Below are 16,182 nucleotides of genomic sequence, written 5' to 3'. Positions count from 1 at the left end.
TGAAACACACTTTACTGAGAGGTTAGACTGGTGTCGGAGAGTCCCAACAGATCACTACGACGCTCAAGTCAGGGTTTTACAGAAGATGATGAAATGTGGACAGGAAAGAAAATAATACTAGCAAAGTTTTTAGAATTGAATCTAAAATAAGACCATGGGTTAAGCCTTTTATAGCCTGCTCAAGGCATCTCCACGTCGAATGGGATAACACTTTTATAGCAACTTGCAAAGGGAAGCAGATCCAACAACTATTTTCTTTGGGCCTTATGTGCAGAAAAAAGAATATCCGAGGGTATCGAGTCTAACAACATTGTAACTGCCTATTCATTCTTAGACTGCCGCATGCCCATGAGAATATTCATGTTTCCCTTTAGTAGGCTATGTAAGATAACAGTTCACAAAAAACGTGAAGGTGGACCTCAGGATGGAGTCAACTGAAGCGGAGTAGTCGAGACAAGACTTGAGGCTAAGATGGCCGAGATGAGCCAACCGAGCTATCAAGACAACGTTGGCCGAGAGGAGACGACTAAGAAGGTTGAGGCGAGGTTGGCCTGTCACGCCCCGGGAGACAGCTGCCCGAGAATTTCGGCAGCATCTCCCCTGTAACAATTCACCTTCCCTGAATACAAACATAATAAGGCCTACCCGACCCCAATCCACATATATATAAACTGTAAACCGGAAACTCTATTACGATAATAAAGTCCACAACCGACAACTACACACATGCACCACTAAACCAAACACATATACGAAAATTCACAGGAAATAAAACAGTTTCTGACACAATACGACATAAAACGATTCGTGACACAATAGACTCCGAAAATGTAAGCAAAATGAATTAACCAAATTGCAACTCGACGCGGGACTAGCAGCACGGCTCTCCAGACAGACCTCAACCTGAAAAGATAAAATCAACGGAGTGAGTTCAATGAACTCAGCGGATATCTAGCAGATATGTATAAATAAGCTATTTACCAGTACAAATCATGATTGTACAGAAATAAATACAGAACTGAACTACTGAATAGCTGTACATACCAGAATCATATGTACTAACACAACAGTATAAATCCTGCAACATAGGTAAGATCAAAAGCCCAAATGCATAAGGTATCCTGTAGGTGCATGTCAAACCTATGCAGTAAATAAATGCAATCCTGTAGCGACGGACTCAGACTATAAAGGAGCCGATGATCGCTAACATAAAATCCTGGTGCGACGGGCTCAGACTATAGAGGAGCCGATGATCGCTAGTATGCAAATCCTGGAGCGACGGGCTCAGACTATAAAGGAGCCGATGATCGCTAGTATGCAAATCCTGGAGCGACGGGCTCAGACTATAAAGGAGCCGATGATCGCTAGTATGCAAATCCTGGAGCGACGGGCTCAGACTATAAAGGAGCCGATGATCGCTAGTATGCAAACATGTAGAGATGGTGCATGATACTAATACGTGTAAAACAATCAAACTATGCCAGTAAAGAACAGTATCTCAAAAACAAAGCAATTACTACCTATCTATCATAAGGCAAGTATCAGGGAGGTATATAAACCTGAACCAGTAGCAGAATAAGATGACAACATATACTAATTAGTGACATAACATGCAGATATAAAGCAAAATAAATTAATACTACTAGTCATAGCAAACTATACACATCAAACGACATATCTAAATAGATGAGTCGAGATACCCGCCTTCCGAAAGTAGTCGGTGTCCGAAAAGGAAACCTCCGTGTATAACAGGATCAACGAATCAAGGCCCTGTAAAATAAAATATCCTCTAAATATAACATTATATTAAATTCTTACAACAAGGTAAACTCCAACCGAATTTATACTAACTCAACCCAATCCAACTACACTGCATTTAACCTTAACCAAATCAATCAAATACTAACTCCATTAAACCCATTAATTGCTTTAATTAATCACTAATTAAACTATTCCTCAACTATTATTTTGCACTTATAGCTTCTCCTATTTAGTGTAACGTGAATGGCACAAGAGCAACAAGAGGGAAAGAAGATAAACTGGTTTTCATGGATTGAGCCGGTTCTGTTCATGTAGAATAGTTGCAAGGTCATATATGAACATATATATGTGTACCCATAAATACCTCTTGATTGATAAAACTGTGGAAAAATGATAGTGATCATATAGTGTTCCTAAAAGAATGCATCATGACGCATAGACCAAGCTGCATAAAAATATTTTTAACAAGTAGGTTTGCAAGGTATCTTTTTGAGCATGTCTAATTAACTCAACCCTGTATGAACAGCGTCAAAAAGAGATCATAAACCACAACTTTTGCAGAGTTTTGTTTCTCCCAACCAATTTATGGAAGGCTAAATAGAAAGGTTCCGACAGAGAGATATACACATTTATATATATGAAGTCATGATAACCCCACCCACTGAGATATTTTGTCAAGAATATTTCCCTTTAACAATGCAAGGCAACAACTGAAGCAAACAACTAGCAAGAAATCTACAGCCCAATTCAGATCAGTTGACAGAAAGACGTGAAGCAGAGAAGGAGCTCACTAACAAACCAATCCATGTGCGATCATGGTAGGTTGAACCGAGATAAACAGAAACACCAGGGAAAGACTTACGATTAGGATAAAGGACGTTGGCCGGATGAAAGCAAACGCAGAAACCCTTGCAGTGTGGCGCGAAGCAGAGGCGACGGACGGCGTCGGACGGTGGCGTTCTTCACCGAGGGGAAGGGAAAGGCGCCGGCAGAGAGGGTCGCCGAATGAGAAGGAGGTGCGGCGGCAACGAACAAAACCTAGGGTTTGGCTTGACGGAAGAAGGAGAAGAGGAAGGCGGTGTCGGCGGAAGAGAGGGGAAGGCGGGGTGTTAAAGAGGTTTAATTGATTCCTAATGGGTTTAGGGTTTTAAACCCGAAACCCATTAACCTTTATTTATTTATTTATTTATTTATTTATTTTTTTTTTTCCGTATTTTACATTCTCCCCCACTAATAAAAATTTGGTCCCCAAATTTTCTACTTATGTAGTATAACGCAAATTACCATAATTCCAATGATCGATTCCTGAACCTGTGGGTTATGAGTCCATCCTGCTTCCGCTACGCTATCCTAATTGTCGCCTCAATGTGTCCGCATTTATTAGTTGGATTTCACGAATATAAGATTCTACAGTTACCTGCTGAAAGAAACATACTCGAAGTAATCCCCCCTTACAAAGAGGGAGTATGGTGTTGCCGATATCTAATGAACATCCTTTGACCTCCTTAATGATCTCTATTTTATCACTAGACGGTAGGGATCCCGTTAACCGCTGTAGCCTAAGGGTATGTAGTCTACCACTTTCTCTCGTGAATATACGAGAAATAAAGGAATGAAAACTACCAGTATTATCTAGCATAGTAGGGAAAATGCATAAAGTCAAATCGTACCGTGAAAAACGGATCCGTCGGCTCGCTGCGCATCCTCTCTGGTAACCGCGGGGACCCGTCCAATCTCTGGCAAGGGTGGGGGTGGTAGCGCTGTCCGAGGTTGCTGCGGCTGGATCTGAGCCTGCCATTGAGGTGGATAGTGCGGCGATGCCGGATACTGATCCAAAGGCTGATATGCAGACTGAGACTGATACTGTACTGGTGGCTGGGACTGGGTCTGATACTGAACCCATGGCTGGAGCTGCGACGGGTACTGTACCTGAGTCTGATACTGAGGTCCCGCAACTGAACTCTGCGATATCGCAGGGGCACTGAAGTGCTCCTGTCCGTACATGCCATATGCAGCTGCTACAGGGGGAGCGGTCCTCTGCTGGCGATATGACGATTGGGCCTTCTGCCCCCCTCTCTGTGATCCCGCCTGACCAAACTGTCCTCCCGGAATCGAAACCCCCGAAGACACGTGCTGAGCCTTCAGCGAACAATCACGACTCATGTGTCCCGGCAATTTGCAATAATAGCAAACTGACTGTCCCAAGGTGCATGCTGATGTAACATGATCCCTGGAACCACATTGCGTACAGTAAGAGTCACTGCCCGACTGCCTTTGATCCTGTCGGGAAAATCGAGAGCGTTTTGATGAAAATTGTTCTGACTTCTGGGGCTTACTCGGTGCCCCAGTAGCAATTTGACTTGAATCTCCACGACCATCATGTTGCTGTCCTGCAGTCAGTGGCTGCTGGGTCTGTGCTGAACTCTGAGCTGATGACTTACTTCTCTTCCTATCCCCAAATGCTCTCTGTTGTGCAGACTCTATCAGCAGTGCTCTATCCAAGGCCTCGCGATAGGAGGAAATGCCGAATCCTGCTATCTTCACCTGCAGATTGCCATCCAGGCCCTGAACAAATTGAAGCATACGGGACCTGTCCTCAGCAACCAACTCAGGACAAAATCTCGCTAGTCGATTGAACTCAGCATTATATTCCATCACGGTGCGCCCTTTCTGCTGAAGACTCTGAAATTCCTGACGGCGCGTCATCTGATACGACAATGGAAAATATTGGCTCTCAAAGATCTCCCTGAATTTCTCCCAGGTAACGTGCTGCTCGCCTAACACCATGCGCTGTGTGGCCCACCAGATCTCGGCCTCGTCCCGTAAATGAAAGGCCGCCAATTCTACCTTCTCCCACTCGGAACAAGCAGTATAGAAGAAAGTTCGCTCCACCGTCTCTAACCAAGACTGAGCTGCCCTCGGATCCGTTCCTCCGCGGAATAGTGTGAAACGACTTTTCAGCTGCTCCGCTAAAGCTGGAATCCGAGCTCGTGCCGCCGTTAGATCTGTAGAGTATGTAGGGTTTGCCACCGGGACTGGCAGAACCAGAGGAGTGGGTACCATGGGTGGTACCGCTGGGAATCCAGAGGAGAGTACTGTAGGAGGTGCTGCTGGAAAAGCCGAGGAAGGTACCTCTGGTGGTGCACCCGTATGCGTCGGAGCCGCTACTGTCGCAAAAGTAGGGGTAGGTACCGCAGGTGGCACTGTAGGATGAATGTAAGCTGGAGCGACTGGAGTTGCTGCAGGTGGGGGTGCCTGGTATGCAGTAGCAGGCACTACCTGAGGAGGTGTCGGGTATGCAGCAACAGGGTCTATTGGTGGGATAGCAGGGTGTACCGCAGCAGCGGCTGCCTGATATGCAGTAGGCACCGCTGAAGGTGGTGCTGGATATACAGTAGCAGGGACTGTCGATGGAGGTATCGAGTATGCAACAGCAGGGGCCGTCTGGTATCCCATAGGCACCGCAGAAGGAGGTACCCCTTGTGGGACAGTACACACTACCGGAGGGGGTACATCTGGTGCTATAGGGTTTGCTGCAGGGGGTATTGCCGGGTCCGCTGCTGGGTTTGAAGTAGAGACCCCTGGCGACTGGGAGCCCAAGGCGCCCGTAACACCCCGAGAACTCTGTCCCTGGGTGACAGGCTCAACCTCAGTAGACCCCTCTCGTGGCTCGGTCATCAGAGACTCTAACGTCTTCTTACGTGGTCGTCCTACCCCACGTTTCTGCACAGTATCCCGTTTTCCACGCGTCATATCTGAAACATTATTAACAAAGGTATAAAATTACTAGATAAACCATTTTACCTATTGCCATCTGAAGATGCCTTGTCGCCGCTAGTCCCAAAGTATGACCTTGTCGTAATAACGACTTCAACATAAAAATCCGAAACACTAAAACCGAAAGACATTGTTTTTTTTTTTTCTCTGATACCAAAATAAATTGGTATTATATAAACCAAAAAAATACCTCGACCACCGTAAAAGACCCAAAAAGGACTTCGCAAAACCTGCTCTGATACCACTTAACAACGCGCCATTAATGGAGGAGAGAGGCATATGATAGCAACGTGTAAATGTCATACCTAATCCAACGGTGGAGCCTATGGGCGTCATTACAATCTTCCATCAAACTGTGATGCTGGGATCTATCTAACGCCTTCGTGTCATGTTCTCACAGGTTGTGAATGGCACTGATCGATTGATTTTTCGATCCTTCATCCGCCTGATCTATCGGTGAGTAGAAGAATGTAAGATCTAACGGTCCAGAAACTTGGCCCTATCCATAGTATATAATAGGTTGTCGTGGGGGGGGGGGGGGGGGAGGGCTTGTATGAACAGCGTCCATAAACCACAACTTTTGCCTTATACTTAGCATTTTCTCAAGTCCTTGTCCTTCGCCTTTCTCCATTGTCTCCTTCCGTACTTTCCTCTAGCTTTGATTATGGCTGGCGTAGAGACCACTTTCCTCTAGCTTTGATTAGATAGATGGTACAAGTCCCAAAGGTTGTCCATCACTCTCGCCCCCGTTGAGCGCCTCTGGGAGACTTACGGTATTCCCTCTGACCACGAGATTAGGGTTCCCTCACCCGAGCATCAACCGCACGAACCCCCCCCCCCCCCCCCCTCACCGAGTATGTCACCTTCTTCGAAAGCCAGCTAATAGGCGGGCTACGATTTCCCATTCCTCCTTACTTACAAGAGCTATCCTACTATTCCCATATCTCCTTGTCGCAGTTGGTTTCAAACTCCTACCGCTTGATCTGTAGTGCGGTCATTCTCATTCGTCTCTACCAAATACCCTTAGAACCTATTACCTTCCATTTTCCGTTCTATCTGCGACAGACTGAGCTATGTGCCTTCTATTTCGCAGCCAAGTCCCAGAGCACCTTCTTAGGAGATTGCCCTGTTATATTTGAGAGGTGTCCTAAGGCAATCGCCTTACGGTTGTACTATTTATTAAATAAATAGAAATTTATTATTTAAGTGCATATTTTTATATGTTTGATTGGATCTTAAACTTATTTACTAAATGTCTGTTGGTGCAGGGAGCACCAGATGATCGAACTTTAGTTTTAATAATGACAAAAGGTTCAAGTTAAGTGTGTGATGTTTATTGATGAGCTGATCTAAGTGTGAAGGTAGTACAGAAAAGTTCTAGTGGAGATTAGGCAGTGAAAGTCCTAGTGAAGACTAGGTAGTGGAAGTCCTAACTAGAGGTTGGACAGACATAATCTAGAGGATTAGGTGGGCAGACCTAGTTTGGAGGACTGGATAAGGAAGTTCTGATCAGGAGGATTAGGCAGGAAGACTTGACGGATCAAGTGCATCAAGTGGAAGACTAAGCAGGTCAGGAGGACCAGATATCTAAAGGTGGAAATCCTGGGGGCCAAGGATCGAAGCTAAGCATAAGTCCAACAAGTTTGGAGGACTTGGTTGGTAAAAAAATAAATTCTCCTGAGTAGAGTGGGTGAGGGCGCGTTTTCGGTAAGGGGAATAGTAGGCGTCAGTCTGACTTAAGTTTTCACTGAAAATCTGAAGTCAAGACCAAAATAGTTTGTTAAAACTGTTGTTCTTTCCTGTTATATTGTGGTTTGCACTAACTTGTAATGTAGGAAAGGAGGGGATGGAACTTTGTGTTCCGGGCGCCCTTATCTGGATCCAGGCGACCGGGACTCCAAGCACTCGGATTGGTTCTAGGTGATTGGACGTCAACGAAACGGGGCTAGCAAAGCAGTGAGGTGGCAGAGTTCTAGTGGTCAGGACACCTCAGCTTCCAAACGTCCGGAATGGTTTCAGGCGCCCCGATCTGAATAAGGTGTTATGGTGTCAAGGTTCATTCGGAACCTCCACGTCAACATAGTGACGCCCAGAAAGGGATCCAGGTGCCCAAAAATGCCAAGTCAGCAACGTACAATGTGGAGGCGTTCGAAAAGGCTTCCAGATGCCCGGATAGTATAATAAAAGAGCCTCAAGGGAGAGCCCTTAGAGCATCAATTCTGAATCAAACAATGACTATCTAAATACGAATCTTCAATCAAGAACGCCGTCGTTAGACCGAAGGGCTGCATCAGAATCTGCGATCTTTACTCTATCGGTATACTCATTGCACTTTACATTGTTTTTAATTTACTAGGTCGGTATACTTGTTACCAGTCTTATCTTTTTGTAAAGCGCTAACTCCCTTTTATAAGAGGGGAGTTATTTAGTTGATTGCCCGTCAGAAACGATCCTTTGATCATGGGTCTTGTGTTAGATTTGAGAGGTGTCCTAAGGCAATCGCCTTATGGTTATATTTATTGGATAAATAGCAATTCACTCTTTGACTGCACATTCCATATGTGTTTGATTGGATCTTAAACTCAAATACTGAATGCCCGCAATACGATTCATAGCGTAAGAGAATTTGTGATTGGATCACAACTAGTGAGCATCTCTACACGTGTAATTATGAATGTATATTGGAATTATCCCTAGTCGAGGAATTGATGAGCACGGATGTCATCGATTCTGTCGAGACTAGCACGCTTTGAACTCCTTGGTTAACCAAGCAGCTGATCTCACTGCTGTCGACATTGGATGTTGAAAGTTAAACGTGAATGCTGGGGGCCAGAACTGAGCTCATTCTAAGTCCGAAGTACTGTCTAAGCATGAGGTGACTAATATCTCACTTTGGTGGGATTGGGTCCGTGTTGACTCATCTTGCCACATCGACCTAGATCTTGACCTTCGTTTGACTCTTGACCTTTATCTCGAAGGAAGTCACGTCCTCTACGACACCGCATTACCGACCAAACGGTTGGAATGATAAATAATTGTTCACTGCTATAAGTTCTGCTATAAGTTGAATCTAACAGACAGCGACTTACATTTGTTTGAAAAAAGTCGACACAGATATTAATATAGTCTAAAGTAATAAGCGAGCGAGATCTAAAGCATGCATTTATTTTTATTTTGAAAATAAAATAATATCGCAAAAGAACACGAGAAACCTGTTGGTGAAGATAAAAAACGTGGATCGCTCCCTCACAAATTCATCAAGTTGCTTGATTACTTAAATCCATATTCAAAAGTGAATCATGGATCGCCACATTCAATTCTTAGATAATCTTTTATTTTTATGGGAAATTAATAATTCTGCAACTATCTTTTAATATATTCTTTATGATTGGATACAACTATTATTTATTTGGGTATTTAATTTCGCAGTGCTGGTGATTAATGGGGGATGTGATGTGTTTCTACAATTCGCTCTCTTATTATTCATGCATTTAATGTGGACGGGTGGGTGTTGTTGGAAATAAATGGTATTGAAGCCCAACCCTAACATCTCTCACCATGCCTCAACGACAACTTTTATATATATATATATATATATATATATATATATAAATGTTATTACACTGTCGGCCGAAATCCGGTCGGATTCCGACCGAATCGGGGCCGGACTCCGGCCACCGCTGGACCGCCTGCGAGTTGCGGTTCCAACGGGTCCGGTCCGGCGGCCGGCGGTGGTCGGACGGCGATGAATGGGCGGCGAAGCGGTTGAGGAGAAACACTGTGCAATCGGACGGCTCACGTTTATCGCGATCGCGAGCGGACGGCTGAGATCTAGGCGCTCACGGGGCGCGCACTGGGTGTCGCTCAGAATAGCAAAATTGTATATATATATATATATATACACGGATTTGTAATGTTGTGCGATAAACTTGTGCATGACCCATGCGCGACTCCCTGATCCATCGTCATTGTCGCTGCCCTCACCACGTTGTCCAGCTACCACCGACCGCCACCTCGGTCGCGATCGACGTGCCACTCGTTGGCGCTTCAGCCGACGTCGAATTTTGATCAGATAGTTGCCGGAATCCGACGTAATTTACCTGGAAAATGTCGCCCCCACTGTGCGTCACTGTCGACGGTGATCGAGCCAGATTCCGACCGAATCACAATCGAAGATCGCCCGAGGAAGGTTTGGTCCCTGAGGATTTAGAATCAACTAACATCCCGCTTTCGTTTCCCATTGACGAAGGTGTTACGACGCCATCACCCTGATTCCCTTGTAAGACTATCCTCTTGCTTCCACTTCATCTTCTCCCACAAAGATTCAACAATTGACGTTGCAGGATAAGCATAATGATTCTTCAATCAAGTTTCTTGTTGTTATTTATATATTTTTATGTTAAATCAAATTTCGTTAAAACTAGCTATATTCTTATTTTATTTATATTTTTAATTATTTAAATTTTATTCGATTTATAAAACTTATACGATTTAATATTTATAAATTTTTTCATAATAACCTTGATCTCTAGTTAAATCACAAATCTTTTAATTTTTTATTAAACTATAAATTTGAGTAATCGAAGAGATTAATATATATATATATATATATATATATATATATATATATATATATTTATATATGAATGTTATGGTTATGTTGCGCGACGAGGAATCCATGACCCGTGCGTGACACCCGTGACCCATTGCCGCTGCCATCGCCGCGCCGTCCGATCACCGCCGGTCGTCGCCTCGGGCGCGATCGACATGCCACTCACCGGCGCTCCGTCTGACATCAGATTTCGATCAGATAGTGGTCGGAATCTGACGCAATTCGACAAAACAGGGTCGGCAGTACGTGCGCGTCATTTCCGACCAAATCGTGGTTTGATTCCGGCCAAATCGCGCACTGCCGACCCTGTTTTACTGAACCCCATCGGATTCCAACCACTATCCGGCCGAAATCTGATGCCGGACGGAGCGCCGGCGAGTGGCACGTCGATCGCGCCCAAGGCGGCGGTCGGCGGTGGCCGGACGACGCGACGACGGTGGCAGTGGATCGTGGGTGTCGCGCACCGGTCACGAATTCCTCATCGCACATTTTTTAATCTCTTCGATTACTCAAATTTATAGTTTAATAAAAAATTAAACGATTTGTGATTTAACTAGAGATCAAGGTTATTATGAAAAAATTTATAAATATTAAATCGTATATGTTGTATAAATCGAATAAAATTTAAATAATTAAAAATATAAATAAAATAAGAATATAGTTTTAACAAAATTTGATTTAACATAAAAATATATAAATAACGATAAAAAACTTGATTGGAGAATCACTGTACTTGTCCTGCAACGTCAATTGTTGAATTCCTGTGGAAGAAGATGAAGCGGAAACAAAAGGATAGTCTTATAAGGGAATCAGGGTGATGACGCCGTAACACCTTCGTCAATGAGAAACGAAAACGGGATGTCAGTTGATCCTAAATCCTTAGGGACTAAACCTTATATATAAAAATTCGATCCGTTATCAGTCTATAGATAATAACAGAATAAATTGATCTATTATATATATTTAATCTATCTCTGATAATAACGAAACGGACTAACAGATTCTGCATATTTAATCCACATCCAATAATCCAAAATCCATTAAACCTTAGTTAGATCACTTAAAATGAGTTCGGTTTGTATCCACATACATAATTACAACTAAGCTCACCTTAAGAGATTAAATCCAACAATCTTCTACTTGGGCTACATGTGATGTGTATATAATATACTATTATAACTTCAATTGATATCAAACTCTATCGGTACAAAAATATCCCTGTAAATAATCTGATCCATTAACTTCATTGACATAAGACTGAAGAGGTCATAACTATTATATACGCTTGTAATAAGCCTCAATAATAATCAAAATACCAATGTTATTAATGGAATAGATCAAGTCCCCAGGGTAATGGTGCAATGGTAAGACATCTGGGTTGTGACCCAGGGACCCGCGGTTCGATCCCCAGCTACGATGTATTTGTAAAAATTTTCTTCCAAATGGGGAACGCAATCAAAGGATGCTGGGCATCTGGATTGGCCGCCATATGCGCTTCCCGATTTATACCTGGTGGTCGGTGGGAAATTTTCGTAGGACCGGACCGACCATCCCCAGGGATTGAGTCCATGAGACTGACTAAGATTTATCATTTTTTTTAATGACATAGATCAAGATGTGGAATGTAATATGAAAATTACATGAAATATGATCATTACATATTAATTTTCAATTCAGTCATGAATGACTCAAAAGGATTTGATCATATTTGCAAATACTTTATACTAAACTGCAACAGTAAATCATGGTCCAAGCCTTATGGTTCCTAAAGGAATCTGTATCATATTTACAAATACCAAACATTAAATTGCAGTAATAAATCATGATATTTTATTTTAAAGTGTCAAATAAATATATAAATACTCATTAATATTTTTAAACTTTAAATATGTACTGTTTGGATTATCCCGATGCGTTGCGCATGTTTACACATTTTGCAAACGTATGCAGCGGAAGAAAATACAATAATTACATCTAATTATTACAACACACGCAATACATGCATACAAGATATAACAAGTACATGACATAACTGAAATTTAAAATTTTTCAGAATAACAATTATTCTACGCGTACCTGATAGATGATGTTGAGCGGGGTTGGCATCAATCGAGTGACTCTTGTCGAAGTTTCGCCTCTACTAGTGATCCACGCCAAGCTCTTGTCTGGACGACTTTCAAAGTCATGAGTCGCATCACCGTCTTCGGTACTAGCTGACAATCGGTAATGGTTGATACAAGAGAAAAACCTAATTCCGAAAAACACACAACAACGTTTATCGCGCCCATTTTTTAGGATTTTCTAACTATCATCGGCAATTGTATTCTCAGTATAGTTTTCGATGGTCAACCTTTGACCATTGATTTAGGACAAATGGTCGGCAACCTTCTCGACGTTGATGGAATGATCTCTAGAAGTTTCACAAGCTTCCGCAAAGTTAGCAGACGATCGTCAGATGACCGAGGTTGATTGATAACGACTGGATAACTCACAAGAGCTATCAACAACATTATTCTCCGACAACGACTCCTCCGACAGTGACTTCACAAGCCGTTAGCCTTTGGAAAATGAATTCAAATAGTGTCAAAGGATCGAGAAAACTTCACAAGTTCCAGCCATAGATGACAATTGTTAGTAGTAGCCCTAAAGCCAATTATATGATGATTGACTAGGAAATTTTGTATGATATTCTATTATTAATAAAGGTAAAATTTTTGGTTATTATGCTTACTTTATGTTTGTGTCAAATAACTAAGTATAATAATGCCCTTGGGTAGCTAGTTCTAATCTACATCATATCGATTGTTTGAGTCGATAATGAGATGATGTAGAGAACACTACTCATAATCATTCCTAATCAAGCATTAATATTCAGGAACGATATTAATGTGTTGAGACTAACATGTAGGTCAGTTGGATAACTTGATCTCACAAGTCATGGATATGAGATATCGAATTGACACATGAGTTGTTGGGACCGTTGCGTTTGCTAGACCGTTGGGGGTGAATAGCAACTTTCACTCTTTGCCTACAAATCATTAGCGAAAGCACAAGACAAAAGCAAAATAAAGATCAAGTAATGCTAACTTGTTCGATTTACTTGGTATCCACCTCTACGAGGTGACTAATCCAAGGATACACACACACAACGACCGTTCCAATATGAAACTTCTCCTTCTCAAAGCACTCTTTGAAGGCGGAGAAACCTTTACAAATAATCTCTTCCTCTTATAAAAATGAGTAGTGAAGTTTAAGGGAAGATTTTGAGAGTTTATAGAGATTGAAGATCGTGCAAGAAGAAAAAGTGAAGAACACTTGCGTCTCCAATCTTCAATCTGTCTTTTTATATTTTTCTCGATACCAGTCGACTGCCTCAGGGATCAGTCAACTGGTGGGCTTCAACGGCTCTTGTAGATTGCATTTAATTCTCCAGCTGTCAGTCCAACGTTCATATATCAGTCGACTGATGACTCCACCAGTCGACTGGTCAGTGATTTTCACTCGACCAAACTCTCTGTGTGTTTCGAATCAGGACATCAGTCGACTGATGGGAATATCAGTCGACTGGTGAAGCTGAAAATCACCTTTCAGCTTCCTTCTTCATCCCTTAGCCTTGACTCATGCCTTCAAATATTTTTCATAAGCCTCGTGTCCATCCTTGCACTTGCTTAAGATGTTTCCCTCAGCTTCGTCATGCTAAGTCTTCCTTTGCCAAGAGGCCGGGCCTCCGGGACTTCACAATTTGCCAAGAGGTTGTGCCTCCGAGACTTCACCATTTGTCAAGTCTTTCACCATTTGTCCTTCAGACTTTCCTGTGAACTCAATTCACACATGTTAGATCACCAACATTGCCTAACTTAAACTCATTTAGCCAAACATTAAAATCCAATGATACTTGGGGCAAGACTGCACCAACAATCTCTTCCTTTTTGATGTTTGGCAAAAACTTATTTAAATTAAGTCTTTAATATGACAGGATATAACATCAATAAAATAACTGTTGGTGCAATCGTGCCCCAAGTGATTGGATTTTAATGTTTGGCTAAATCAGTTAAGTTAGGCAATGTTTGTTTATCTAACATGTGTGGTCTGAGTCCACAGGAAAGCCCAGGAGTGGAGACCTGGCAATTGGTGAAGTCCCGGAGGCGCGGCCTCTTGGCAAAGGTGAAGTCCCGGAGGCGCGGCCTCTTGGCAAAGGTGAAGTCCCGGAGGCGAGGCCTCTTGGCAAGGATGTCTTAGCACGATGAAGTCGAGGGAAATGTCTCAAGCTAGTGCAAGGAAGAGCACGAGGCTTGTGGAAGACGTTTGAAGGCTTGCATCAAGGCTAAGGGGTGAAGAGAAGCTGAAAAGGGAAGTTTTCAGCTCTGGCAGTCGACTGGCCCTGCCAGCAGTCGACTGGGGTTGATCCGGAGCACACACAGACAAGCACAGAAAAATCAGTCGAGTGGACAGTCGACTGGGACCAGTCGACTGGCCATGGAGCAGTCGACTGATATACTGCCGTTGGGGTGACAACTGGCGAATTAAATGCATATTTAATTCCCGTTGAAGCCCATCAGTCGACTGGCCCTAGGAGCAGTCGACTGGTGCACTGAATTTCATAAAAAGAGCGGTCAACGTCGCAGAGAAAAGAATCAACATTCTTTCATCTTCTTTACTGCTCTCTGACATTGTAAAAGCTCTTCTCTTCCTCTCATACTTCATTAAAGATCTTGTACGAGGAAGACATCGTGTTGTGAAGGTTTCTCCGCCTTCGAAGTGTGATTCGAGAAGGAGATTTTTCTCATAGTGGAATCGTCGGCTGTGTGTGTGGATCCTTGGATTAGTCACCTCGTAGAGGTGGATACCAAGTAAATCGAACGGGTTAGCGTTGTGATCTTTTCTTCTTTGTTTCTTTGCTTCCGCTAATATTTTTGCAGGAGAAAAGTCAAAAAATGCTATTCACCCCCCTCTAGCGAACGCACCGATCCTAACAAGTGGTATCAGAGCCTGGTTCCTTTCGGAAGATCCAACGTTCAACCGAAATACAAATGGCGTTTCAAGAGGGATACAGCACCGCACGACCACCGTACTTCGACGGCAACGACTTCGCATATTGGAAAGGTAGAATGGAATATTATTTAATGAACGATATTGAAAATTGGTTTAGCATTGTAGATGGCTTCGAAAAACCGAAGGATGAGTCTGGAAAACCCCTACCTACAACGAATTGGACAAAGGAGATATGCAAAAAGGCTCAAGCAAATGCAAAGGCCACAACCACCTTGCAATGTGGACTCTCCAAAGATCAACTGAGCAAGGTTGGACCTTTCAATTCGGCCAAGGAACTCTGGGAGAAACTCATTGAACTCAACGAGGGTTCAAGTGAATCTAGAAGAGCAAAGAAGGATCTTCTAGTTGGACAACTCCAAACTTTCACCATGAGGCAAAATGAGACCGTGAGTCAAATGCATGGACGATTCAAAGAGGTTGTAAACGGTCTACATGTGATAGGTGAGAAATTGGACAACCGGGACTTAGTGAGGTACGTGCTACAAGCCTTCCCCCGAACCACTTTATGGGCATCAATGGTCGATGCTTATAAAGTATCGAGGGATCTTTCAGTTGTAAAGCTAGATGAATTGTTTTGCGAATTTGAACTTCATGAACAAGCTAACTTGTCTTCGAAGGAGAAAGGTATTGCTTTATTTGTAGAAAAGAAGGAGAAAAAGAAGAAGAAGGAGAAGGAGTCCTCATCCGAATCCGAACAAGAGACATCTGATAGTGATGAGGAGATGTCTCCCAAGCAAGTGGCACATTATGTGAAAAAGATGATGGGAAGATCAAGAAGGTTCACACAAAGGAATGTGAAAAAGATGTTCACTCCACATCCTTATTTTTCATGAAATAAACCCATGCATATCTAGAGTAATCATCTACAATAATCAAACAATATTTATTCCCCATTAACGAGAGAGTACTATGACAATCAAATACATCTAAATGTAATAATTCTAAAGGTAATGAAGTGTTAGTTAAAGTTTTACCTTTGT

At 42.8% G+C, this 16,182-nt stretch overlaps 1 protein-coding gene across 1 annotated transcript; it reads right to left on the bottom strand.

The window, feature by feature from the left end:
* Positions 1–3,420: 3,420 nt before the first annotated feature.
* Positions 3,421–5,514, bottom strand: LOC141813046 (uncharacterized). Its single transcript, XM_074700952.1, has one exon. The coding sequence runs from the start codon at positions 5,512–5,514 to the stop codon at positions 3,421–3,423; it is 2,094 nt and encodes a 697-aa protein (XP_074557053.1).
* Positions 5,515–16,182: the final 10,668 nt, after the last annotated feature.

The sequence above is a fragment of the Curcuma longa genome, chromosome 20 (assembly GCF_044706935.1).
Source record: "Curcuma longa cultivar G26 ecotype Majalengka, Jawa Barat chromosome 20, ITB_CL_G26_1.1, whole genome shotgun sequence".
Classification (NCBI taxonomy): Eukaryota; Viridiplantae; Streptophyta; class Magnoliopsida; order Zingiberales; family Zingiberaceae; genus Curcuma; species Curcuma longa.
The sequence above is the reverse complement of the archived record's forward strand: the minus strand, read 5'-3'. Positions and strand labels throughout refer to the sequence as shown.

What these genes read in the sequence shown, in the direction of transcription:
- LOC141813046 (XM_074700952.1), bottom strand. Translation starts at nt 5,514, where the DNA reads ATGACGCGTGGAAAACGGGATACTGTGCAGAAACGTGGGGTAGGACGA.